At 41.6% G+C, this 26,471-nt stretch overlaps 1 protein-coding gene across 9 annotated transcripts in view; it reads right to left on the reverse strand.

Annotated features, from left to right (window-relative positions):
* Positions 1 to 500: 500 nt before the first annotated feature.
* The window catches only part of IWS1 (interacts with SUPT6H, CTD assembly factor 1), a 45,640-nt gene continuing 19,669 nt past the window's right edge, over positions 501 to 26,471 (reverse strand). For 3 of the 9 annotated variants that reach the window (XM_059704783.1, XM_059704788.1, XM_059704787.1), the window contains exons 3-14: positions 23,441 to 24,509; positions 22,408 to 22,597; positions 21,789 to 21,846; positions 15,195 to 15,292; positions 13,700 to 13,850; positions 12,560 to 12,642; positions 11,206 to 11,335; positions 9,999 to 10,116; positions 8,117 to 8,228; positions 6,967 to 7,023; positions 5,668 to 5,779; positions 501 to 861 (exon numbers count right to left, since the gene is read on the reverse strand). In XM_059704783.1, coding sequence (XP_059560766.1) covers positions 730 to 861; positions 5,668 to 5,779; positions 6,967 to 7,023; positions 8,117 to 8,228; positions 9,999 to 10,116; positions 11,206 to 11,335; positions 12,560 to 12,642; positions 13,700 to 13,850; positions 15,195 to 15,292; positions 21,789 to 21,846; positions 22,408 to 22,597; positions 23,441 to 24,509 — 2,310 coding nt within the window. In that variant the 3' untranslated portion in view covers positions 501 to 729. Of the gene's footprint in view, positions 862 to 5,011; positions 5,223 to 5,667; positions 5,780 to 6,966; positions 7,024 to 8,102; positions 8,229 to 9,998; positions 10,117 to 11,205; positions 11,336 to 12,559; positions 12,643 to 13,699; positions 13,851 to 15,194; positions 15,293 to 21,788; positions 21,847 to 22,407; positions 22,598 to 23,440; positions 24,510 to 26,471 lie in introns of those variants that run through there. The other 6 variants (XR_009453869.1, XM_059704784.1, XM_059704785.1 and 3 more) reach the window with 6 other exon arrangements.

The following is a 26,471-nucleotide window of genomic DNA, read 5'->3' on the forward strand; positions in this document are numbered from 1 at the left end:
TTCCACACCCTTTCTTGGTGGGATCAAGGCACATCACCATCTCGGCACATCAGTATGCTCACCAATCAGAAAGCTCCGCTGCGCTTTGGTGCCTGGGGCCTCACCATTTAGGCACGATGGTCAAGATCAACTGACGCAACTGAACAGCTACTCAGAATTCAGCACCTTGCAGGTCAGGCCTGCCCGAAGTCCCAACCCTCCACAACAGAGCTCTGAGGTCCTCCTGGTGACTTGACTCATCCTAAAGCCACAGCGGGGCTCACCACAAGTCACCTCATTAGAATCACAAAGACATTCCCATCAGCCAGGAAACCCAAAGGCTTCTGAAGCTCCTGGTTAGGAACCCAGGACAGAGACCAGGCACGTGCCCTGTGATATGACAGTAGGCAGGGCTGAACTTCGAAAGATCACAAACCACTGTCATGGCTAAGATTCTTTCACTCACCAAGAACCAATTTTCACCCCCACTAGTGAACCTCTAAGACAATGAAGAGACAGCCTCCCAAAACCAGACTGGATTTTATTGTGAAGTCTCTAGAAGTGGGACTAGTATTCCTCTGTACAAAGCCCACACCAATGGTTTTAAGTACACGGAGAGAAATGCAAGTGCTAGGACAATATTTGATACAAGCTGAACCATTTACAGATACACTAAAAAAATTTAAAATATCGTCTTTCTCCACAGAGTCCATTGCGCATTTCCTAGCGCAGGATGGGGAGCCAAGAAGGTCACAAAGGCATTTTGTTACCCTCGATGCTGATTTTGACCGCGTGTGCAGATCTGCTTTTTTTCCTGATGTCTGTGAACTTCCTCATCTGCTTATCCAGCCGACTGATGCCCTTCTTGGAGGTCCCCTGAAACTGAAAGTGGGAGGGAAATTCAAGAGCCATCACTGAAACACATGCCCCTAGATTAGCTTCCATCTTCGTTCATCAGAAAGTCAGCAGTCAGGAGAGCTCCTAGCTCGGGAATGACCAGACATGCTGTGGTGACTTCCGGAGCAGGAGAGCAAGGGTCCCAGAATGTTAGAAAACACAAGACACCCTCCGTGCAGAGTCATTCTGTCTGTGCCTTATGGGTAAATTTTGTCTCAGTCCATGGAAATCTCGATGCACGAAAGGAGGAGAAATAGAAACTATAATCCCCAATTCCATCAGATTACATTTTGCCTGTATGCTTTTCCCTTTCAAAAACTAAAGTGGAGTTATCACTTGACAGATGCACCTTCACACAGAGCTAGGAAAAGGAGAGTCACCGGAGAGAAAGCTGTGAGTATGATGGCTGGGCCAGAGGGTCAGCACGGCAAACCCGTGAAGTGGAGCTCTGGCTCCACACCTGGGGGACCCCTGCTCTGCTCGGCAGGTTCTGTGACCCTGGGCAGGTCACGCCCCGGGTCGGCACTGCTCTCAGGACTGCTGGGAGACGTAAATGAGAAAATACCGTCAGCCAGAGGACAGAGCTGGCACTGAGTCAGTGCTCCAAACGTCACCATGACGATGACTACTGCTGCTTGCAATCAAGTAGATTTAGGTTTAACAAGTATATCTGACACAAAAAGAAAAGTAAGTCAATCCAAGGGGTTTCTTATTTCTTATATCTCTTCCTGCTTGTCCTTTATGTCTAAAGGTTTGGTTATTACTTTTATATTGTATGTTTTAAAAAGATGTGGTCTCTAAGAAATCGACACCTTTTAGAAGTGCTAAAAAGGTCTGCCATTTGTGTCGAAGACCGAAGATCGGGGTGAACTCTTCTTGCTGACTCTAGGACTGCTAACAATTCCAACCTCTAAGAATCCGAATGGTTAGAGAGAGGTGGGTTTTCCTAATTCCGCCCCTCCTGCCCATGCTTACAAGAAAGTCACCCGTGAAGCTCAAGGCAAAGCTGCTAAAGGAAGGCAGGGCCTGGGAGGCGCTCCAGGGTCAGTGCTGGTGTGGGAAGCTCCTGAGCGGGGAGCCTCCCCAGTCACCATCCTACCTCTGGACTCAAAATCCACACTCAAGCACAAAGCAAGAAACTCTACAAGAGTTTGAACATCCCTGAATAAGAATCATGCTGATCATCAACCCTAGATTTTCTAGGAATATCCCAATTCTAAATATTACTTCCTATCAATCTGAATATGTGGCACCAATACTGAGTCAGCATACACATTCACTATCAGACGAGAAAGAGCTGAGCTACCATCTCTCTACTGAATACCCACTTGGGGGAAGAGATGGAGGGATGAAGAGAGGGGACTTTTGAACATCAGCCATGTGACCTTGGGGTTTTGTCTTCAGATTTCCTTAAGAGGCCCAAGTATCTGACTCCCTTTCAGACAATGTAACCTGATTTATATACTTGCAGTGAGTCCACACTGGAAGTCTTAGCTGCTCAGATCTCTGCCAACTACCCAACTGCCAGCAGCTCTCCACACCAGCCTGGATTTCTCCTTGCTCACTCCCAGATCTCCTCGACAGTCTGAGCCCCCATCCCAGCGACTGAAATGCACATACCCATGCCATGCTGAGCTCCTCCTAGCTACAGCTTGGGAGGCTGGTGGCTGCCAGCTGCCCTTACCCCAAGCCTGAACTCACACAGAGCACTGTGACTAACACACTAATTTCAACAAGCTAGTCTCTGATTCATCAACTCTACACCACTGCCTTAGGACGGTAAAAGTGCAATTCACTGGTGAACACTTTTATCACAGTTTTACCAGTGAAAAACCAAAAGTAGCCTAAAAGATTAGCAAGATGGGTTTGCTTAAAAAAATTATGGTACAACTATATTCTGACACAATGTCACTAAAAAGAATTTTTACCATGCTAAGTCAAAGACAAAACCCAACAAGGAATACAATATGATGAAGATTTTGCTTAAGAGTTCAAAAACCCAAAACCAGCAATCATGTTTATGTATGCATTTAGAAAAGACCAAAAACAAGTAACTCAAAATGTTAATGTTAAGGTGCGGTGGATTTACGAGTGACATTAATTTTCTCTGTGCTTTCTCGTTTTAAAAGTTTACATAAAAGCATGTATTGCTTTTGTCATTTTAATGTTATTTAAAAGCACTACATGGCATAAACTGCATTATTTAGGAGGAAAAATCAGAAAACTATAGAAGTGAATAAGCAAATTACATTTTCACATGATACACTACTATGCAGCCATTATAAATGATAAATCTATAAGGTGATTTAAGGAGAGTGATCAAAATTACATATAGCATAATTTCAATTAAAATAGCAATAGAAAAAAGGCAAAAAATATAACGAAGTGCTTTTGAATAGTGTGCTTTTTCTCTGCACTACATCTACGTATTTTCTACAATTATTACAAGAAAAAACTAAGCTTGAAGCATTATGGGAGATATATTTAACACACCAAACTATTATCAACGGTGACTTAGAGGAAGGGCAGGACTTTGGAAACAGGGTTATTCTGTAGTGTTTAATGTTTATTTATATAACTTCAAAAATAAAAATGACATACAGGAGTGGGTAAAAGTAGGCTTACAGTTGTGAGTACACAAAATAGACTTTATTTTTGTATTATCATTTACCCATTATTGTATTATCTTCCATTCGAACAACTGTAAGCCTACTTTTGCTTAAACCCCTGTATAAACACCCTGTATAAACAAACACTTGCATCTGACAGCCACTGCCTCACTCCACTTGTCTTCGGGGGCCATGTTCATTAGTGGTGGTGCAATGTGAGGCCCGAGTGAACATGCAGGAACCCCTCCTGAGCAGGGAGACAGTCACATGGCTTAAGGACAATGAACTGGAAAGTAAAATGAGGCCACCAGCCCCCAAACATGTATTTTTTCAAGAGCTCCAAAAGCCAGACTCAGGCCTAGATAAATGCCGGCACCTTATGACCTTGGGAGTGTTGAGGATGAAGGAAAGGAACTGCACTAGAAGTTCCCTCTCCTCATGCTGGCCACCTGTCTGCTCTAGCAGAGGCTGGGTCACCTCCTCCCACCACCTCCTCAGCCACAGGGAAGGAAGGCGGGACCAGAACCATCAACAACAGCAGACGGGCGCATCCCCCCCAGGACGAAAGGCAGGCTTCCAAAGGAGGAGGTCACACAGATCGCTTAAGACATTCCCTTTGCCACACTGTAATTCTCCACTCTCACCAAGGCCTGTGTTGGGGAAGAGAAAATAGGAAAGACAGGGATAAAAAGAGGGAAGAGGCAGTGAGAAAAGTTAAGCTAAAAAGAAGCAGGAATGTGGGGGGGGGGGGGGGAGCAGAGACGGGCAGGAGTGAAGGGATATCGAGGAGCATCGATATGGATAAAAGAAAAAACGGGCAGGAGTTATAGATGAAGTTCATGGCCCTGAACTACTGTTCTTCTACCCGTTATTTATTCTAAAAAATAAGAAAGTAGGCTTAGTTTAGACATTAGCTTCACAACAAAGTGAACTGGCAGGAAGGTGAGTGTAAATCATGGAAGTAGCTGCCAAGGTGGGGTCATGGAGAAATCACAGGAGGCACCAGCACACTCAGACTGTCCAGAATACACTGCAGTGAAGGCGCTCTGTCACTCTCAGAGCACAGCAGGTCAGTGAGACCGGCTTCACGAAAGTTCCAAAGTCTATTTCCAACCACGTATCAAATATGTAGTCATCAAATTTATCTCTTAAATAGTGTCAGGCTTTATGCCATGAGTTCTCCAATGCATGTTGCTGAGCCACTGACAGTAGCAAAAGAAGCCACATCCCTCCCACCATGAAGTTACTAACTGGTTTCTATGCCTGTAACACAGACCACTATGGTCCTAGGCCCTAACAAAGTCCTTTTAATAAAAACGGGCACAGTCAAGATCAACATGCTTCCCAGGGAAGGGACTGTCCGTGGGTCTCCAGGGTGCCAGTAAAGGAGGAGTCCACTTCCATGTCAATTTCCAGGTGTTCAGGAAGACCTCAATGTCACTCAGTGCCTGTTAGGGTCATTACTTCAGAAACTAAAAGTGGGCCTGGGCTTGTCTGGCTAAGCAAACACACACACACGTCCTCACTTCAGCTACTGACAATTCAAGCACATGCACAGAGCACGCCTCCTTGGGGATACCTCCTGGACACGCTCTGGCAGGGCCAGGCCTACAGGGGCATCCTGTTGCCTTCAATGCTGAACTTGACAGCACGGTGCACTCTGCTGAGTCGTTTCTGTTCGGCAAACCGCCTCTTATGCTTTTCCAATCGGTTTAGGCCCTTTTTAAGAATACCAGGCTAGAAAGAACGGTTGGAATGGAGAATAAAAAAAGATTACTGAAAAGCAATGAAGATCACTGAGCAGTATTTACAGTGATGGCAGAGGAAGTATCTACTCTAAATATTTCACAACAGAATTACTTAAAACAGTGGAGAGGAAGGAAGGGGAAACTGCAGAAGCAGGTGAGTTCTGATTCTCATAGTTAAAAAAAAATGACCGTATCAGAACACTAGGTCCAAGATTTGGGTGAAATAAAGGGATAAATAAGAAAAATCTTGACTTGATCATGTTACTTTAAGTCTGAAGTAAAGCTCATTAGCAACACGTGGTCTGGCTGGATAGAAGAGCAGAGAACAGCTCTCTTGAAATCAGATAAATCTCAAGAGCAGTTATTCAACATGAACTAAAAGATAACATAGTAATTGGCATGAGATCCACCTTGCTGTTCCCCTGCTTGCTTACCCTGGATGACTCCATTTCCACATTCCACTTGGGCCTGACAACATAGTCCTTGTTTGAGGGCATTGGCACCCTCGCGCGGGCACAGAATCCGGGATCTCCAGGTCTGAGGGCCCTGAGAAGAGAATGTTTTATGTAGCAACCATGTCTGGGCCCATCCCATTCAGATAAACACCTGTTTCAAGCCTCTCTGCCCTCCCAAGGTTACCCTCCGCCCCACCCCGTCTCAGCTGGCCTCATCCTCACTCATATTTCTGCACGGACTCCTCAGCTTCCCTTCCAGGGCCTGCTTCCTCCTCTCTTTTTAGTGAACACCATCATCTCAGCTACTTAGGTTAAAATGCTGGTTGGTGTCTTCAAATCTAGCCAGCTCTTCCCCGACTAAGTCACCTACTCCTCACAATTTGGCCCCTGCAAAGCCTTCTCAACCTTCTCTTTCCCCCCAGCCTTCTTTAACCATGCACTGCCTTCAGTTCCTCTCCTCCAACCCGTCCTACACACACCAACATCAGCATCCAAATCAAACCTGATGACTTCATGTCCTTGCTCAAAAGCTTTCTATGGAAGCACAGAGAAGTGAAAAGTCTTCATGTAGATTTAAAGCTGTTCAAAATTTGGTCCAAATCTACACTTCCAACCTTATCTTCTAGCATCTCAGGCACCACCTACTGCCCAACCACTCCAGTCCAACTGCCATCCCTAAAATAGGTCTTGCACACACTTACTCCACATCCTTTCTTAAGCCCTCCCTTTATCTATAATCCCCCTAAAAACTTTTTGAGAGCATGGACTATTTTAAATTCAATTTTGTATTTCCAGAGCTTAATGCAGAAGTCTAGGACATAGCAAGCAGCAATAAAATCTATGTTATTATCTTTTAAGACTACTGCCTTAAAAAAAAAAAAAACAGATTCCAGAGAGAGGAAGGGAGAGAGGCAGGGAGGCAGAGGTAAGAAACACTGATCGGCTGCCTCCTGCACTCATCCTGACCAGGGACTGAGCCCACAAACTGGGTATGTGTCCTGACCGGAAATCCAATCTGCCACCCCTTGGGATATAGGACAACACTGAACCAACTAAGCTACACCGGCCAGGGCTAAAATCTTTACTGAATGAACTATTTCTCAATCTTCCTTATATCCTCCAGAGCACCCAATACAATGCTTTGTGGCTATTCAATGAATGTTAAACTGAAAAATCATCTCTTGTCAATGTGAACATACATCATTTCATTTGCTATTTTTCTTAAAACAAAGCAGCAAACAGAACAAGAAAGAAATAAAACAAATACAAAGTTCTTACTTCTCCTCTCCCGTCAGCACCTTTTCCAGGTCTCTTCGGGGTGTCTGACCACCAGTGCTGGGAAAAAAGTAACCAATGAAATATTAGGAATGTTAAAATCTTATCCTATATAATAAAGAGCTAATATGCAAATGTCGTCAGGCCCTCATGCCGGCATGGCTCAGACACTCAACACTGGGGAGAGAGGAATGGGGACCAGCCAGGCTGTGGCCCGGAAGAGGGACAAGCCGCCCGCCCTGCGGTCCTGGGCACCAGCGGCTGCACCTGCGGCCCAGGAGAGGGACAAGCTGCCTGCCCCATGGTCCCGGGTGCCTGCGGCTGTGGCCCGGGCAAAGCCGGACCGGGTCCCAGGTGCCTGCAACTGGCTGGAGGGAATCCTGGGTCCCAGGTGCAGGGCGAGGCAGAGACTGTTAGGGGCCATCAGGCCAGCAGGGGAGAAGCTAGGGACTATCAGGCAGGCAGGCAGAGGTGGTTAGGGGCAATCAGGCAGAGGGGTTAGGGGCGATCAGGCAGGCGAGCAGTTAGTAGCCAGTGGTCCCGGGTTGCGAGAGGCAGTTGGACATCCCCTGAGGGGTACCGGATTGGAGAGGGTTCAGGCCGGGCTGAGGGACACCCCTATCCCCCGCACTAATTTCGTGCACTGGGCCTCTAGCAACTTTGTAAGAAACAAAGAGCAAAGTGGAACATCAAACTTAGAAGACCACAATTAAGTCCTTTACAATCGAAAAATAATTCTTAATCTTGCACACCACGTTTCATTATGGGTGAATGGTGACTGCCATGGATACAACTGTATCCAGTTTATTGATACAAACTGAACCAATATTATCTTTTTCTCCTAAGAATTTGTATACGGGACTGAGAAGGACAGTTTTTTCTGCAAGTGGCCAGAACAAAAAAAGCGGCCTCCAGAACTGTGGCAGAGGCCACAGCCCACCAGATCAAGCCAGAAGTCTGGGAGGGTGTGGGCCTTCACTTACACACTGTCCCACAGGAATTAAGAGGGTATTGTGAGCTACACAGATACATCAAGCTGAGAGGAAAGACAAAATCCTATCATCTTAGGTTTCCTAATGATCTTATTTACAAAAACGCCAAGTTACTATAACAATAACATCGACTCCACTTCCTCATACCTGTTCCCTCATACCTGCTCATTCTTCGTCGCTGAGGCATTTGCTCTAGGTCTCTCTGCTCCCTCTCTTCTCTCGTCATGCCTTTGTAATTTGAGGTAAGACCAAATATAGGCCGAGACCATTCATCTGTAACCAGGAAAACACAATTATTTAGTACAAGGAGTTGCATTCCTCCTACCATGTCTTGAAATAGTCACACTCTAGTGTTATGCTATATTCTAGGTATTTAGAATATTCTTTCCTTAAGGATACCATTATCTCAGGACCATTCATAGGATAAACGCAGCCTAATACCAACATTACAAGTAGCTCCAGTTGATTCAGAAAATTCAGTATAAAAAGGTCACCAGCTGTTTGAGAGTAATTCCTGACCCACTTTAACAGTCAACAAGTTGCATTGTCATTTCATAAAGACAGTCTAATTTCTAATTTACTATATTCAAAATGAGAAAATCTGGCCCGGCAGGCATGGCTCAGTGGTTGAGCATCGACCTATGAACCAGGAGGTCACAGTTCAATTCCCAGTCAGAGCACATGTGTGGGTTGAAGGCTTGATCCCCAGTGTGGGGTGTGCAGGAGGCAGCCGACCAATGATTCCTATCTGAAATCAATAAAAATATTTTTAAAAGAGAAAATCTTGAAATTGTTCTACTTTCTCATTCTAAAAAGTGTTCCCTTGTTACTTGTTAAAATGGTCTAAATCTTTAAAAATCGTATTTTAACAGTGCAGCTTTAGGGTCTCTACCCCATTAAATCTAAGAAAGCTGCTAGGATGAACACGAAAAAAAGTAAGTACTACAGGCCCACTGATTAGTTAGTAAAAGTCCAAAGGTGCTTTTATTTTGAAACATGATGTAGACTATTGTTGCAATTAATATACTATTAAGTGTTGTCAAACTAATAAGAAAGCAATAGTCTCAGAGGAGGTGGTCTAACTATCTTTGAAAACTGACCTGCCAGCCCTTCGCCTGGATTCAGAATCACTGTGATAACAAGTAGTATTATTTTTTTAGTGTAAAGGACTCAATCACTGGGAATATCCTGCTTTTCTCAGTCTAGGGCAAAAAAAGGGTCGGGAAAGACTGCACAAAAGCATCGAAAGTTTATTATTTAATAGGTAGTAAATTAGATTATCAAAGATCAAAGATATAATAGTTCTCTGGTATATTAAAAAATTTAAATTTCCCTAAAAACTTCTGATACTCTTAAAAATAATTACTATCTTCAGAAGCAGTTGCTTTTTCAGTCTAGTTTGGAAGTTTAAAAATTCCTTCCCAATAAGGAGCACAGCAAGAGTCAAGGAGAATGATGAAAATGCTCGCTTTTCATTCTTAAAACTGAAGGATTTTATAAACATTACAGCAACTGATTAGATGGAGGCTTGGAAGACCACTATAAAAGTAACAGCAGCAGCAGCAGTGGCTAACGTTTCCTGAGGAGTATATATGTGTGTATGAATATCTATGGCTTTGTATATACTCTCTCATTTAATCTTTACAAAAAACCCAAAGCAAGCACCCATTTTACAGAGGAGAAAACCAGGGCCTAGAGCTGAAAGCAGGAGCCTAAGGATGTGCAGTAAGGTAGGTGGTGAATCCAGGATTTGAAACCAGGTATGACTAATGCCAGGACCAGCATTCCAGTGCCTCTCTCACGACTTGCTCTTGGTCCATGATTAGAAAATGCATCATTTTACTTACTGTACTTAATACTGAATTATATACTTAAATATACTGAGAAGCATTTTCAGTGAAAAAGTAAAAAATCTGGCACCTATAAGAAGATACCAAACGTTTTTTCTACTCCACTTATATTGACTCTTTTTAAATATATATTGGTACAGATACAGTTACCGTTTACAAAACCATAAACACAACAAAAACCAAATGTACATACTGATGAGCTTCCCTGCCATGTCCTTGTTGGACCGTGACTCCTTGGGATGTTTGTAGAGATACATCACTGCTCGTCCAATGCCACTGTGCTTCAGGGTCTCTTGGCTCACACTGGGCAGCTGAGGACATAAGCACGTGCACACAACATGAATCATGCAGAACTGGGAGTCCTGCCCATCTATTCTAGAAGAGCCTCTGAGACCTGGCTCATTCACAATAGGATAAGTAACAAAAAAACTCCATTTTCAGGATCTACAGATACTGAACACAAAGGTATTTTGTGTTCACATCAAGAGTTGAGAGTTCAGCCCTAACCGGTTTGGTTCAGCAGATAGAGCGTCGGCCTGCGGACTGAAGGGTCCCAGGTTCGATTCTGTTCAAGGGCATGTACCTGGGTTGCAGGCACATCCCCAGTAGGGGGCGTGCAAGAGGCAGCTGATCGATGTTTCTAAGTCTGTATCCCTCTCCCTCTCCCTTCCTCTCTGTAAAAAATCAGTAAAATATATTAAGAAAAAAAAAAGAGTTGAGAGTTCAGTATTAGTGCTGCATCCAAGTAAAACTTAACAAAGTGAGCAAATGTGAACTATGCATACTCAGAGGTTAACAGTTTAATACAAGATGCAGCACCGGCCCATAATCAAATAGATCTAAGTCTGAACCCAAGCTCAGCCATCTGTGTGCAATGTGACCTTGGACAAGTCATTTAACTTCCCTGAGTCTTAACTTCCTCATCTGTAAATGGAGACAATACACCCACCTTGCAGGCTTGTGGTGAGGAGTAAGAACAACTAGCACACAGGTTTCTCGAGGATCCCCTTAGAAGCTATGTTGCTTGCCCCAGGGGTCACAGCCATGTCAAAGTGGCCCAGCTGAAGATTCTAATGCAGGCTTATCTCTGAAGTCGGTGTTTTCACTCTGTTTCCCTCCCCGACCCCCAAAACATGCCCACTACTGTACTACACTACACAGAAACCACAGCTCCTCCAGGATCTCTTTCCTTCAATGCCAGATTCACATGAAGTTTATCAGGGCCGCCTTCATTTATGCTCATTTTATTTTGCTATGTTCCTAAAAACATACTGAATAAAACCCTTCTTCTGGCAGAGAGAACACATAAATACAAGGTAATATAAATATAGAGGTTGCAATAACACAAACCACATTAAATAATTAATGATGCGCGAACAATCAGATCATCTGGCTCTAACCTCTTGTAGAATCTTCAACAGCTCCTCTCGAATCTTTAGTGCTGGCAAACTCCTGTCTGGGAGAGGTGAGAGCCATTCTTTGATGGCAGACATCACACCACTGTCAATAAATGTTTCTTTAAGGTCCTGCCTGAAATAATAATCACACAAAAAAGTCAAGTCTATACATGTTGGTTCTACTATAGCTTCCTTTGATTTTCTTACGTATTTAGTGATGCTTTCAGAAACACTCCCACAGAGTCAGCCTGCACTCATGTTTACTGTGCCCTATTCACAGACTTCAAAGCAACAGAACATTTAGTTCCTATTTTCACAAACACACTTGACAGGCAGATGATTTGTTCAAAACAAAACAAACCCAAATTACACAAGTCAGGTTAATGTTAATATAAATGATACAGACAGTCAGAATAATGAGCTCCAATTATTACAACTATAAAATTAATGCTTTATCTGTCAGGATAGTGATTCTGAAACTGCTTTGGGTGAAAGAAAACTCAGAATTATGCAAGACACCAGGAGGAAAGCATTCGCGCAGCAGGAAAAGTATGCCAATGAATTACTGACATTTAAATTTCATTTTCTGTACTAGAGTCAAGTATGTTAACAGACACCATGACACTATCAGAGGGAGCGATTTTCTAGTAGGAAGTCCTAGGTTCAAGGTGAAATCAAAACTGTTCAGGCATCGCCCTGGCTGGTTTGGCTCAGTGGACAGAGCGTTGGCCTGCGGACTGAAGGTTCCCGGGTTTGATTCCAGTCACATGCCCAGGTTGCGGGCTCAGTTCCCATTGGGGGGTGTGCAGGAGGCAGCTGATCAATGATTCTCTCTCATCACTGATGTTTCTATCTCTCTCTCCCTTTCTCTTCCTCTCTGAAATCAATAAAAACATGTATTAAAAAATTATTCAGGCTCCTCAGCAAAACAATGAAAGACCTTGCTAACAACGACTCATCAAGAAAAGACCCTTATTCCAGAAGTACCACCGACACGGTTCCTGACAGAACAGCCACATCAGCCTTGCAGGTATGTGCTTCACTCTCCCATAACGTGCTGTTCACACTGGGAAACAGCTGTACACTTACCAGACTGAAAACTGTCTATAAAGAACAATATTAGTGGTTTCCATGTTTTTCTTTCATTAATATCAGTTTGCTATCTGTTCCATTTGCATCCGGAATCAAGGTTTAAAAGAAATTTGTGAGATGGTAACATAACTTAGGAAATTCTATTCATTATTGCTCTATGAATTGACAGAAGGCAATCATTCTTTAATATCTCTAGAACACCAGTACATAGTTTGACTATCATTCCACTAAAAGGAAAAAACTTTTTCAATAAAACAATACTTACTTCTTAAGGTGCATAACCACAGTAGGTAATAATGTTAATTTTTTCAGTGCTGGCTTTTTTTGATTGTTCAACTGCCTGTCTTCCTATCCAGGAAGAAAAAGATTTAAAAAATAATAAATAAAGCCATTATTAATAATGAATTTCAAGCATTATAATTTAGAGTCTAAAATAAAGCAGCAATTTCCCTGAGAAACTATACTTTTTCCTACAAGAAAGAAAAATTAAGTTAAAACTGACTTTTGTGTATAGCCCCAAATTCTGTATCTGTCCATGTCAATCAAACCCATACAGCCATTAAAATAGCTTTAACAATTACAAATTGAGAAAATAATTTTAATTCAAAATAGTGGCATAATTGTAAAGTTTTCAGAGTTCATGTAAGGTACAAAATTATACCAGGGAAAATTTGGTTTATTATCAGAAATAACTTTCCAGCTGGGAGGCTTGTATAATAATGGGGTGTTATTAAAGGAGAGTTTCAGTATTTACTTGGGCATTTTTTAAATTATGAAAAATTTCAAATTCCACAACAGAAAACAAATAATATACTCCTGTTATGTACATTTTAACAACTAAACACACATGGTCAGTCTTATTTTAGCTATTTCTCCCTCAACCTTGAATTATTTCAAAACAAATCCTAGACACATATCACTGAATGCATAAATACTTCAGGAAGTGTCTCCAAAAGATCAGAACTGGTTTTTAAACATAATAACATAATTTAAAAAATTAGGGCAGAATTTTAAAGCACAATGAGTTAAATACAATCTCTTAATCAGAGGCAAAAGAATAACATGAATTTATAACATAATAAACATGAGTGTATGACTTTTTATATGTGAAGAAAAATTAAACTTTGTGGTAAACCAGCCAAACTGGAAAGAAAATCATTCCTCCATAAAATTAGCAAAGCCATTAGGCTAAAAAGGCACATTTTTACTTAATACTTTCGCCTTTTCACTTTTTCTAAACATGTTACTAAAAAATTAAAAATTTTTCTGTGCTTAAAATTTAGAATAATAAATGCTTTATTACAAAAATACAAAGTATCTTAAGTGTAAGCAAGGGCTAAGCTAAAAAACAAAAAACCATCGACTCAATTAAGTGGGAGAAAGATTAAGCTAGAGGCCAACTCACCTCAGCAGCTTCATTCATCTTGACGATCATGGCGCTCACCACATCGTCTGCATCACTAATAAAAGTACCACCATCACGATTACGCCTGCGCTTACCGCTCATGCTCTTTTTCCGCTGCAACATCATCTCAAAATCCGACAGAAAGTCCATACTAAGCAGTAACACAAAAATCAAGTGATATACAAATTGCCTTTTAAATACACATTTCCTTTGATCACAGTTAAGAACCAATTTTCTTAATTGTAATACAATGGAGAATTCTCTTCAAGTACAAGTACTTATGACTTGCCTTTACAAGAGCATGTGATCCTGGGTTTTATGTTCAACCTCTATACTACCCCACTTGTTACACACTAAGCTTTTCATACACTATGTTAACACTTGCATGTATCAGCTTGAGAAAGAACATTTCCAATTCCAAGTTCTTGTTCAGGGGGTACTGCCTGCAATTCCATGGTTCAGTTATGGCTGCACTGACTTCTGGGGGAGATACAGCAGTGTTCACTCATTTGGGTGTTTTGTCTTCCATAGCATAAGTAGAAAAAAATAAAATAAACCGTTTGCTTTTCAGTGGTACAGCTCAAAACGTAATGTGATAAAGGTGGACATCTACAGACTTGCTAAGAGCCTCAAAGCTTTATGGCTTTCCCCTGAATCATTACGCTCAAAGAGGAAGTTGACTTGCTCTCTGCCACTGTCATATAAATGAGATGTGATTTATATGTTATATGATAATTTCCAAAGGTATTACCAAGCTCCTTCAGCATGTCACTAGGAATTAAAAGGGAAATATTTTTTAAAGCATTATCTTTTTTTTTTTTAAATATATTTTATTGATTCTTTACAGAGAGGAAGGGAGACAGACAGAGAGCTAGAAACATCGATGAGAGAGAAACATCGATCAGCTGCCTCCTGCACATCTCCCACTGGGGATGTGCCCGCAACCCAGGTACATGCCCTTGACTGGAATCGAACCTGGGACCCCTCAGTCCGCAGGCCGACGCTCTATCCACTGAGCCAAACCGGTTTCGGCTAAAGCATTATCTTTACAACTGTAAACAGCAGCTAATGAATCATTCTGTTTGGCACTTTTCAAGATACCAGATTGTTCTGAACAGATTAACGGAAGTATGTGAAATACAATCAAGTAATATTTTGCAATTAAGACTTTAGCATTATTTCCATCAGGACCCCAAAATCAACTTTTCTTCTAAAAGCACATTGTTTTGTAAGAGCTTATTTGGTGAGCTATAAATGAAGAGCCTGGCACCATAAAACTCCACACATTACGACAGCTGAGCACAGGGCAAATGGAAGAAAAATAACCAGAGCAAACAGTTCACGGACAGCACTGTCATTAAACAGAAGGAAGGGAAAAGGAGCAGATCCCTGCCTAGACCGAATCAGAAGCCAAATAAGAAAAAACGAAGCTTGATAGCCTTTACCTTCATTTTTATAGTCTCTTTAAAAAATTCCTCTTAAATAAAAGACTTACTGTTTTCCTCTCTTTATGTTATCATCAGAATCTGAATCTTCAGCTTCTTTTATCTGTGTTTCACTTTTTTCTTCTTCCAAATCTTCTTGGTTAAAACCCTAAAAGCAGGGTAAATTAGCCAGTTATCACAACTACATTACAGATTGTCTTCTGTGTAACTGCTCTTACTTTTTTGTACTTTAATTGCAGTACATTCACAAAGAATGAAAATTAAATAGGTATCAAAAGGTATATAGCAAAAAAGCTCCCTCCCACCCTAGTCATTAGTGTTACTACGCTTTCTTGTGTCTCCTTCCAGTTATAGTCATTTATACAAACACTTCTACATGTTATACTTACTCCTTTTATTATACAAATGGCAGCATACTACTACACACACTAGGTACAGTATATCATCATGCACTTTCCACGTCCTATATAATAAAAGTGTAATATGCAAATTGTCCTCTCGACCAGGAGTTCAACCACTTGCTATGCGCTGACCACTAGGGGGTGGCGTGGAACATGGTGGGCATCGGCGATGAGACACAGGGAGTGGGCAGCAGTGGAGGCGCTGCCAGCTCCAATGGGCTTCCGGGTGAGAAGGGCAGCAGCAGCTGGGATCACAGGGGCCGCTCAGGCTCCCCATGGGTTCGCGCAGGAGCCAGTCTGTGAGGCCGGCTGGCCAGGAGCGAGCACACTGCCCACCCACAGGCCCACGCTGCGGCCCCGCCCATGGCATCTGGTTGCGCTCACTACATCTCTGTGAGGGGACTCGGGTGCCATGATTCATGTGGAGGGGCTTGCCAGCCGTGGGCAAACGACGACCCGCGGGCCGGATCCGGCGCGTTTGAAATGAATAAAACTATTGAAATAAAAGACCGTACCCTTTTATGTAATGACTAGGGGCCCGGTGCATGAAATTCGTGCACTGGGTGTGTGTGTGAGGGGGGAGTGTCCCTCAGCCCAGCCTGCCCCCTCTCACATACTGGGAGCCCTCAGGCGTTGACATCAGGCCTGGGTTTGGGGAAGAACCAGTGATGGGGGGAAATGAGGGTCCCCTGCTGGGCGGGAGAGCGGGTTGGGGGCGAGTCGCCCTGCCGGCCCGCATGATCAGGTCCCGGGCGACCACCGACACTCACGCCCCCAACCCGCTCTCCCGGGTTGAGGGCGTGAGTGCAGGCAGACGCCACAGCCGCCCCGCTGGCTCGCGTCCCGGTTTGCCGGCCGGATTGGGTCCCGGGCAACCACTGGCACTCACGCCCCCAACCCACTCTCGCGGGTTGGCGGCGTGTGGGCGGACACTGCAGCCACCCCGCCGGCCCTGCGTGATCGGGTCCCGGGCGACCGCCGCAGCCGCCCCGCCGGCTCGCGTCCGGGTTTGCCGGCCGGATCGGGTCCCAGGGCGACCACCGGCACTCATGCCCTCAACCCGCTCTCGCGGGTTGGCGGCGTGAGTGCGAGCGGACGCTGCAGCCGCCTCGCCGGCCCGCGTCCGGGTCTACTGGCGGGATCAGGTCTCGGGCGACTGCTGGCACTCACACCCCCAACCCGCTCTCTGATGGCGCTGTACCATCCTGCCTGCAATATGCAAATTAGCCGCCATCTTTTTTGGCGGTTAACTGCCATCTTAGTTGGCAGTTAATTTGCATATCTCACTGATTAGTCAATGAAAAAGGTATCAGTTGTATGCCAATTACCATTTTTCTCTTTTATTAGTATAGGATGTTTGCTTTGAAATTATATTAGTTCACACAAACACTCCATCCATGCTTTTGTTCCGGCCCTCCGGTCCAGTTTAAGAACCCATTGTGGCCCTCGAGTCAAAAAGTTTGTCCACCCCTGGGCTTGCGCAGGGGTCTGGGGGCTCAGGTGCTGCCCAGGGCCCAGAGGTCAGGTGTGGGACCTACCCTTCCATGCCAGACGCTTATGCTTTAATCGCCGGCCAGGCCAAGGGACCATATCCTTGCACAAATTTCGTGCACCAGGCCTCTAGTATAATAAAATCTGGAGACTAAGTCCTATCAGCATAAAGCAACCTTGTTCTTTTGAAGGGTTGGCTATTTCAGCACATGTCTGCAACCAGAATTTGTTTATACATTTCCCTACTGACATTTAGATGTGTGTATCTGAAATTTTGAGAAATATATGCCAAACTGTCTTCCATCAAGGTTATGCCAATGAACTCTCCTTCCAATACCATCTTCATAGGTGATCAAACACTGATATTTCCCAATCTCTGAACTGAAAAACAAAGGCATCTGTGTAGCTTTCTTTGCATTCTGTCATGAGTAAGGTTGGGCTTTTTCTTTTTATGTTTAGAAGCCATTTGTAATTCTGTGTGAACTCTCAACATCCTATTACTTTATGTTGAGTCTTTGCCTAATTGGTCTGAAAAACCTCTTTAAAATTAGCTCTCAAGTGACAGGAACTGCAGAGCCCATACAGTTTGCTTTTGTTCATGGTAATGTTTTCCAGGCATGATTTTTTTAATGGCCAGCTGTGTTGTTTTTTTTTTTTCTAGGCATGATTCTTTATGTAATTGAAATAAATGATCCATCTTTCCTTTATAGCTTCTAACTCTTATCCATATTTAGAAAGGACTTCCCAATGACTGTTGGGACGTGTGTTTTTCTCAATGAAATGAGTGTACAGCAAAGCTGACATAAACTTTCCAAACTAGAGGCACAGACCTTAATTTTGCACAAAGTTGTTTAACCTAGTGTAAGCTCCAAGAGGGCAATTTCCAAACAACCTTCGGCAGAGACGCTCTCAAATACTTGCTGATTCATCTAGTTTCACTCTCTTTTGCTTTAGTACTAAAAGTATGATTTCTTTTTTAATCCAAAAACTATTTAACAAGGAAGTTTTAAATTTCTGGGTGGCAAGGGTGTTTTGGTTGCTACTTTTGTTATTAATTTTCAGTTTCATGGCATTGCAATTAAGAAAATGTTGTCTATACTTTGTACTTTTTGTAAAAGCTTGATTTTAAAATTTATATAAAAATGCAAACCAAGAAAAGTCGAGTCAATCTTGAAGCATAACAACCTTAGAGGACATAACCAACTAAATATAAAAAAGACACTGCGGAAACATTTTGGATAATATATACAGACACTTGATTTATGACAAAAATGGCATTATACAGTAGTGGGAACAAATGAACTAGGTCAATTGAATATTCCAAATGGGGGAAAATCTTGACTCTATCTCATACACACCACACAAAAATCTGATTGTACAAGTAAATGTGAAAGATGAAACAATCAAGCTTCAATCTAGAGAATAACTCAGGAGAATATTTTTATATCCTTGAGGACAAGCAAAAATTTTCTTAGAATTAAAAAGCTTTCAACATAAAGGAAAGGATTGGTAAAGTTGATTGATATTAAAATTAACAAGTTTTGTTCCTCAAGACTCCACCAAGAAAGTAAAAAGGCAAGCCACAGAAGAAATTTTTAAGTTTTATAATCACCCAAAGGGTTTTTATTCAGATTATATATATAAAGAGACTCTTCTGCAGTGTTTTGGTTCTTTCAGTTACATTCCACATAGATTATACATCTGTCATTTCTCTTTGCAGATTATCAATTTTTGTTTTGTATGTACATATTTGCTTTGTGTGAACATGGCTAAGTACAATTTTAAAAACTTCTATCAGTATAAACTGATTATCTTTATCTCAAATAATGTTTTTTACCTTAACGTCTACCTCTTTACTATTCATATAGCTCTACCAGTTTTATTTATTTATTTTTTGGGGGGGGTAATGTTCAGGTAAAGTATCTCTATCCTTTTATTTTCAACTTTTAAAAATCTTGTTTCAGGTGAATCTTGAAATTATTATACAGCAGACTGTTAAAAATCTGTCTGACCATCTTTATCTTTAAAAGATTTTAGAGGGGAAGGAAGAGGGAGAGAGAGAAACATCAATGATGAGAGGGAATCACGTTGCCTCCTGCACACCCAATGGGGATTGAGCCTGCAACCCAGGCATACGCCCTGAGCGGAAATCAAACCTTCTGGTTCATAGGTTGATGCTCAACCAATGACCCATACCGGCCAGGCTCATCTTTGTCTTTTAATTGGAGCACTTAATTCAATTTAATGTAATTTCTGATATTACCAATTTAAATCTGTTACCTTACTGTGTAATCTTTTTAGTGGTCATTTAGAGATAACAAGGGGCACCCTAACTTATTAAAGTCTAATGGGCTTTTACAAACATCTGCAAAGGCCTGTGAACACTTCTATTCCATGTATATTCCCAATTTGTTACTGCTGTCATGTAGTTTAATGTTACATATATTTTAAGCCACACTAGACATGACTTGTTTTGTACAGACAACACGCATTTAGACTTATCCACGTAATTGTGTTGCTTCTTCCCTTCCTGCATCCCCGACCTTTCTTTCTGCCTTTAGCACGTCCTCAGTGGGACACAGCTAAGATGAAACGAGGAAGTATTCACTCCTGAAAAGTGTTTTGCGGACATAACAGGGCTCTCTCTAAGTTTGCAGTTAGTGGACTCTACTGTTTCTGCTAAGAAGTCAGCTGTTAGTGTAACTGTCGTCTCTTTTTCTGAATGTAATTTTCCCACCCTAGCTGCTTTTAAGATGTCTCTTTTCTTTGGTTTCTTGCAATTTTACTGATGTATTTAGGTGATTTCCTTGTTTATCCTGCCCGTAATCTGTAGAAATCCTAGAATCTCTCACTGTATCAATCTGTGTGTCATTTCTTTAAATACTGCTTCGGCCACGCGTATTTCTTCTCCTTCTGGGATTCCAATTCACTATGTTCAACCCTCCTCGTTTATAAATTATGTTTTATTCTCTTATATTTTCCATACTAATATATCCCAACACTTCATTCTAAATCGTTCCTTCTAGCCTATCTTCCAGTTCACTCATTTTCTTTTCAAATACATCTAATCCATTAAATTCATTCACCAAGTTTTTAATTTCAGTGACTATATTTTTAGTTCCAAAATTTCTCCTTGGTTCTTTTCCAAATCTGCCTTATCTCTTAAAAAATTATTTGCTCTGGCCCTAGCCGGCTTGGCTCAGTGGATAAAACGTCAGCCTGTGGACTGAAGGGTCCCAGGTTTGATTCTGGCCAAGGGCACATGCTTGGGTTGCAGGCTCGATCCCCAGTGGGGGTTGTGCAGGAGGCAGCCGATCAATGATTCTCTCTCATCATTGATGTTTCTATCTCTCTCTCCTTCTCCCTTTCTCTCTGAAATCAATAAAGAAATATATTCTTTAAAAAAATTATTTGCTGTCAAAATTTTAATCTTTTATCTCCCTGAACACATATATTTTTAAGACAATATCTAAAATTCCTATATCTAGAGCCCCTAAATCTATTTCTATTGTCTGTTTTTAGTGTTTTCTTTGTAACATTATCTATGGAGTACCATAAACTATAGAAATATAGAAATATTTTGAGGCCTACAATGATGTCACCTTTGTCCTAAAGGATTTCTGTTTGTATATGCCAGCGGCCTAAGAACACTAGCCAACAGGTTAAGAATCATTGTGATCAAATTTCTAAGACCAAGGTTCTTACATTGCTAGATCATTCAAAGCTGGCCTAACATCTGAGCAAAGGCTATTTCCCTGACAGGTCACCCTTCATCCTAGGAGTCCATGGTATTTCAGGGTCCTCTGACATCAGCAAGCCTTCACCTCCAATTTTGTCTCTTGAGCCTTGAGGACACCAAAACATGACCAGCCTCTCAGCCTGAGCAGGCACCTCCCAGAACAAGCAGTTCCACACGCTGAGCTTACTTTCTAGGCTGCTGTCTCTCCCTGGTTTGACTTAGTTATTCTCCGTCACCTTGTTCCTCTGATGATGAACACAATGGGCTGGACAGAAGTTCCAAAACTATTGTGAACCTTTCTCTCCAGCATTACAACGTGCCTTCTGTTATCTCTTACTGTGTTCCTCCCTTTAATCCAACTTTGCCTGTCATTTTTCCTTTTATGCTTTGCAAACTTTTTTATTTCACTTTTGGAATCACTTTGTTCTAGAGCAGGGGTGGGCAAACTTTTGATTCGAGGGCCACAATGGGTTCTTAAACTGGACCGGAGGGCCGGAACAAAGGCATGGATGGAGTGTTTGTGTGAACTAATATAAATTCAAAGTAAACATCATTACATAAAAGGGTACGGTCTTTTTTTTTTTTTAGTTTTATTCATTTCAAGCGGGCCGTAGTTTGCCCATGGCTGTTCTAGAGTTTTAAAACATATTTATACATATATTTTTATTAATTTCAGAGAGGAAGGGAAAGGGAGAGATAAAAATATCAACGAGAGAGAATTACTGATCCCCTGTGTCCTGCACACCCCTACTGGGGATCAAGCCCACAACCCAGGCATGTGCCCAGACCAGGAACCTCCTGGTTCATAGGTCAACGCTCAGCCTTTGAGCAACACTGGTTGGGCTAGAGTTTTATAAAAAAAATTTTTTAATTTTGAAGTAAAAATGTTTTTATTGAGTATATCATAGTTGTTTGTTTCTATTTATTGGAATCACCTATTAGAGAACCACTACCATAAAAGCAAACAAAAAAAAGCAGTCACAAAGAAAGTACTACTTCCATCTTATACTTACTGTAAATTCTTCTTCCTCTTCATCACCAGATTCTCCAAATATGTCTGCAATAAGATTTCTAGAAGAGAATAAAATATAAAAAACTATTCATTTATTTTCTTCTTATCTGCATAGAAACCTAAAATCTTTTTGTCACAGGGTATAATTTCATATAGTAAAATGTGCCATTCTCACATCGATTTTAATGAGTTCTGATAAAAGTACACATTTAAGTAAGATTATTCTAAGTAAGATGTAGAACAACACATCCTCCCAGAAAGTTCGCTTGGGGCCCTTTCTAGTCAGTTTCCCACGTCAACATCCTAGAGCCAATCACTATTTTGATTTCTATCACCAGATTAGTTTTACCCATTCTTGAACTTCATAGAAGTGAATTGGGACATGTCCTCTCTACTACTTTCATGTAAGATATTTTATGTTTGAGATCCACCTACATTGGAGTCTGTATCAACAGTTCAGGAACTAAAACCCTACATCCCCAACGTCAGGCAATTAGATAAGATATATTGCACTATACCTCAACACAACATTTTAATGCAAGTGTAAAAAACTTAGAAGACAAACTGTTTTCTACCACCTTATATGAACCCTTGAAAATTCATGTTATTATGTCACTTACTCTTCTTCATTCCCCGACTCACTATCACTCCCAAACAGATCCTTCTCTTCATTTTTCTTATCAGATAATTCTTTCCCTGCTTCTTCTTCACTGTCAGATGCTGTAGTCTTCTCTCTTTTGCCCGATTTGTCTGATATAACATCACTGTCAGAGTCCTCTGCGTCAGAGACAACACGACTCTTCTTTGCTGCTGTAGTAAAAGAAATCATCACTGATCTTATTCTGTCACAGTCATTGTATGACTAAGAACAAGTACTTTAAAATGGAAGTATGTGGCAAAAATCAAAGGCCTCCTGACACAGTTTTTAGAATAAAAAAATAACTAAACGTTTCATTCACTCACCTTACAGTTACTTATTGTTCAGGAAAAAGTGGCCAAAAGATGAAAAATGAAATAGCTACCTTTTGGGGAAAATAAGACAAGGCCGATGTACATAATCAGAACACCTTCTATGCAGCTTAGTATTAGCAGAGTTAAAAGGCCGAACATTCTGTTGTGGAGCCCATCGTCCCTGATGGTTACTGGAATGTCTCATCTCCCTTAGTAAACTCGCACACGTGTGGTGCTTTTTCCTTCTGTAACAACTGTCAGGTTATAAGTTTTATGAAACTTACCAAAAAAGGTAAGTTTCATAAAAAAGTAATCAAGTAGCAAAGACTAAAATACTTGGGAGACATGGAATCTCTAAATGAAGAGGTACGCACATATGAGCGCCCAGTCACTGTCCGGATGGCTTCTAGGGCATTAGCTGGCTGAGTCTTACAACTAACTCTGGTCAATACCTGGGTGTCCATATAAACATAGTTCTTTGAGATATTACCTTCCAGTAAAAAATACTAAATCTTTCATATTCCCATTGAAAGCAGTCTAGCAGTCTAGCTTATTATTTTGAGGCACTCAGAACTTAAGAAATGCTGTTAGAACAACTCAGAAGAAATTACAGATCTAACATGCCAGAAAAAGAATGCTTTACAGTTATAAGCTTAGATGGTAAGTAAAGCTATGGCTAACCAGCCCAAAATAATTCCTTACATGCTTTCTCTTCTTCGCTATCAGAAAGTACAGCAGCTTTTCGCTTTGCTGCTTTCTCCTCTTCCCCCTCTTTTTCTTCATCTTCATCACTGTCAATTTTTGGCCTTTTGGGCTTTTCCTCCTCGCTGTCAGAACTGTGAAACCGTTTCCTGTCTATATGGCTATCTAAATGGCAGGAGTCATTCTGCATTTCGGTCTCCTCCCCCTTATTCTCCCCATCGCTGTCGTCATCTGACGCTGGCTTCGGCTGGTGTCTGGAGGCCTCCTCCGTGTCGGAATCACTGGCCGGTCCCTTCTGAGGCCCCTCACTCTCAGAGTCACTAACTCGGGGTTTGGGAAGCTCTTCATTGTCGGAATCACTGGCCTGGGTCCTTGGCGGGTCCTCACTTTCCGAGTCACTCATTTGGCGTTTGGGATGCTCCTCGTTCTCGGAGTCACTGGCTTGGTGCCTTGGGGGGTCCTCACTTTCTGAGTCACTGACACGGGGTTTGGGAAGCTCCTCATTTTCAGAGTCACTGGCCTGAGTCCTCGGAGGCTCCTCACTTTCCGAGTCACTGATCTGAGGTTTAGGAAGCTCCTCGCTTTCCGAATCACTAACTTGAGGCTTGGGGAGCCCCTCGTTTTCAGAGTCACTGGCTGGGTGTGTTGGAGGTTCCTCACTCTCAGAGTCACTGATTTCAGGTTTTGGAGCATCCTCTGTTTCAGAGTCACTGGCCGGACTTTTGGGGAGCTCTTCAGTCTCTGAATCACTGGCAGGATGTTTTCTAACATCTTCATTCTCTGAGTCACTTGCATGCCCATTAAGCAGCTCCTCGTTTTCAGAGTCACTAACAGGCAATTTCTTGGTCTCCTCACTCTCAGAGTCACTCCCATGGTGAACGACACCCTCATTTTCAGAATCACTTGCAGGAGGCTCTGCATGCTCTTCAGATTCAGAGTCGCTGTCCTTTCGCCTTTGAAGCTCCTCACTTTCAGAGTCACTAGCGTTAAGATTCGAAGGGTCTTCATTCTCAGAGTCTGTCACATGATGTCTTTTGTTGAGGCCATCTTCTTGATCACTAGGTTCATTCTGAAAAATAAAGGGAGAAAAAAAATGAGGAAAGTGCAAAAAAAATGTTTGGTAGTGAAATGTTAAAATTTTTCAACAATTTTTAAAATTGTAGGAACACACTTAAATGTGTAATTCTTGTCCTATTCCTTCATAGTAACATCCTACCTTAAAGAAGGCCATCTATCTATAACATGGTTTAGATCCCAAAACGGGTAAAAGGTAACCAGCGTTCACCAACACACATTTATAAAGCATACCCCGATCACTCTATAGACCACTTATAATTTAAAGAGCTAAGAAAGTAAGTCTAACTTTCTCACATATTTCTAGCTCCTAAACATAGTTTTCAAAGAAATACGAACAAACATGTACCCAACTTCTTTTAAAAGGGGATTTTACAAAGTTAAAATTATTTTAAGAAAAATAAATGTAAAACTTTAAAGGGTCAAAAAAAATGGCATATTCTCCCTAGTTAATCTAAACAAACGAGAGGTGTAATGAACATTTACCAAGTACCTCAGCTAGATACAATGTTAGATTCTCTCCTATTAGTTCATTTACTCTTCATAACAGTACTCTATATGGTAAGAAAACAGGATTGGCGCAGTCTTAATCATACATCTAGTAACCCAGGTAGAAAAGTTTAAGTTTTAGGGAAAACATGACTAATCTAATTATACTGACACGTTACTTAGAAGTAATCTGAAAACATATATGAACTTAATGTATGTATTTTACAGCTCTGTTCTAAAATGCATAGAAAAATATACAAAATTAAACATACAAAGACACTAATAACAAAGTGTTTTAGGATCTGGGGAATTTTTCCCCCTTTTAGCATCTTTCAATAGCAGTGATAATATTCTGGTTTAAAAAGTGAAAGGATTCCTCGGTTAAAAATTTACTAAGTCTATTTACTAAATATTTCTCTTTAAAATATAAGACTGATATTACATGAACGCAATTTCCAAGGAACAAAGAATCTTTAATAATGTATATGCCCACCAGTCACGCTATAAAATCAATGAAGTGACAAGAGAATCCAGTGACAAGATAAATGGCATGACCGGTTTTCACAATGCCTGCACTTTAACGGACACTTCAGGAGCTGTTGTCTAATGAGGAGCCGGCCAAATAGAACATACCCCTATTATGAAGGTATGCATAATTATTTTGAAAGCCAATAGGAAATGATCTATGAGAGTGAGCTATAAAAGGTGTGTAACAACAGGTTTTACATTAGCTTGTGATGACTGAGTTAAGAAGTTAACTAGATCACTGACGTGGAAAAATACCAGCAGAGGCAACTGAAGCAAGAGGCAAAAGTACAATTGTAACCGGCTCCTGGAATGCTTTCTATGACATGCCATGACATATCTCTAACACCATGCTTGTGTTGTGACTTTATTTTAGTTGCAAACAACAGAACCATCTCCAGAAAAAGGAACAATCTTTCCAGAATCAAAGTGGGACAGATGACTGAGACTCAGGAAGGGTAGGACAGCTTAGAGAGCTCAGAAAAGGGACCTCCAGGCTCTTTTCACCAGAGCATCACAGAAATGACTAGCTAGCCCCGCTAAACGTCAGTGTCTGGGAGAGAGAGTCCAGTGGGCTACAGCAATACTAGAGGCTGTGAGACTCAGCAATTCAATGGGTTACTGCCAGAGCATGGGCACAGCACAGAGAGCCACTCCCCAATAGAGAGAAACCACAAACTGGGCAATTATCCCAAAACTTACCTGCTATACTCTACCCCAGATTTCCTAACACATGATGTATGCATTCCAAAACAAGCAACCATTGCAAGGACACTACATATGATAATGATTACAAAACTTATGAATTCCCATCAGTTTTAAGGAGTTTCATTAAACCAGACTATCTATCCATGACTTGTGGCATGGTGGGGGGGAAAGGTAAAGAAATTACTGTAGTAAGAAAGTGCTATTTGATAGACTTGAGTGAGAATGCACTTAGACA

This window comes from Myotis daubentonii, chromosome 7 (genome assembly GCF_963259705.1).
Source record: "Myotis daubentonii chromosome 7, mMyoDau2.1, whole genome shotgun sequence".
Lineage (NCBI taxonomy): Eukaryota > Metazoa > Chordata > Mammalia > Chiroptera > Vespertilionidae > Myotis > Myotis daubentonii.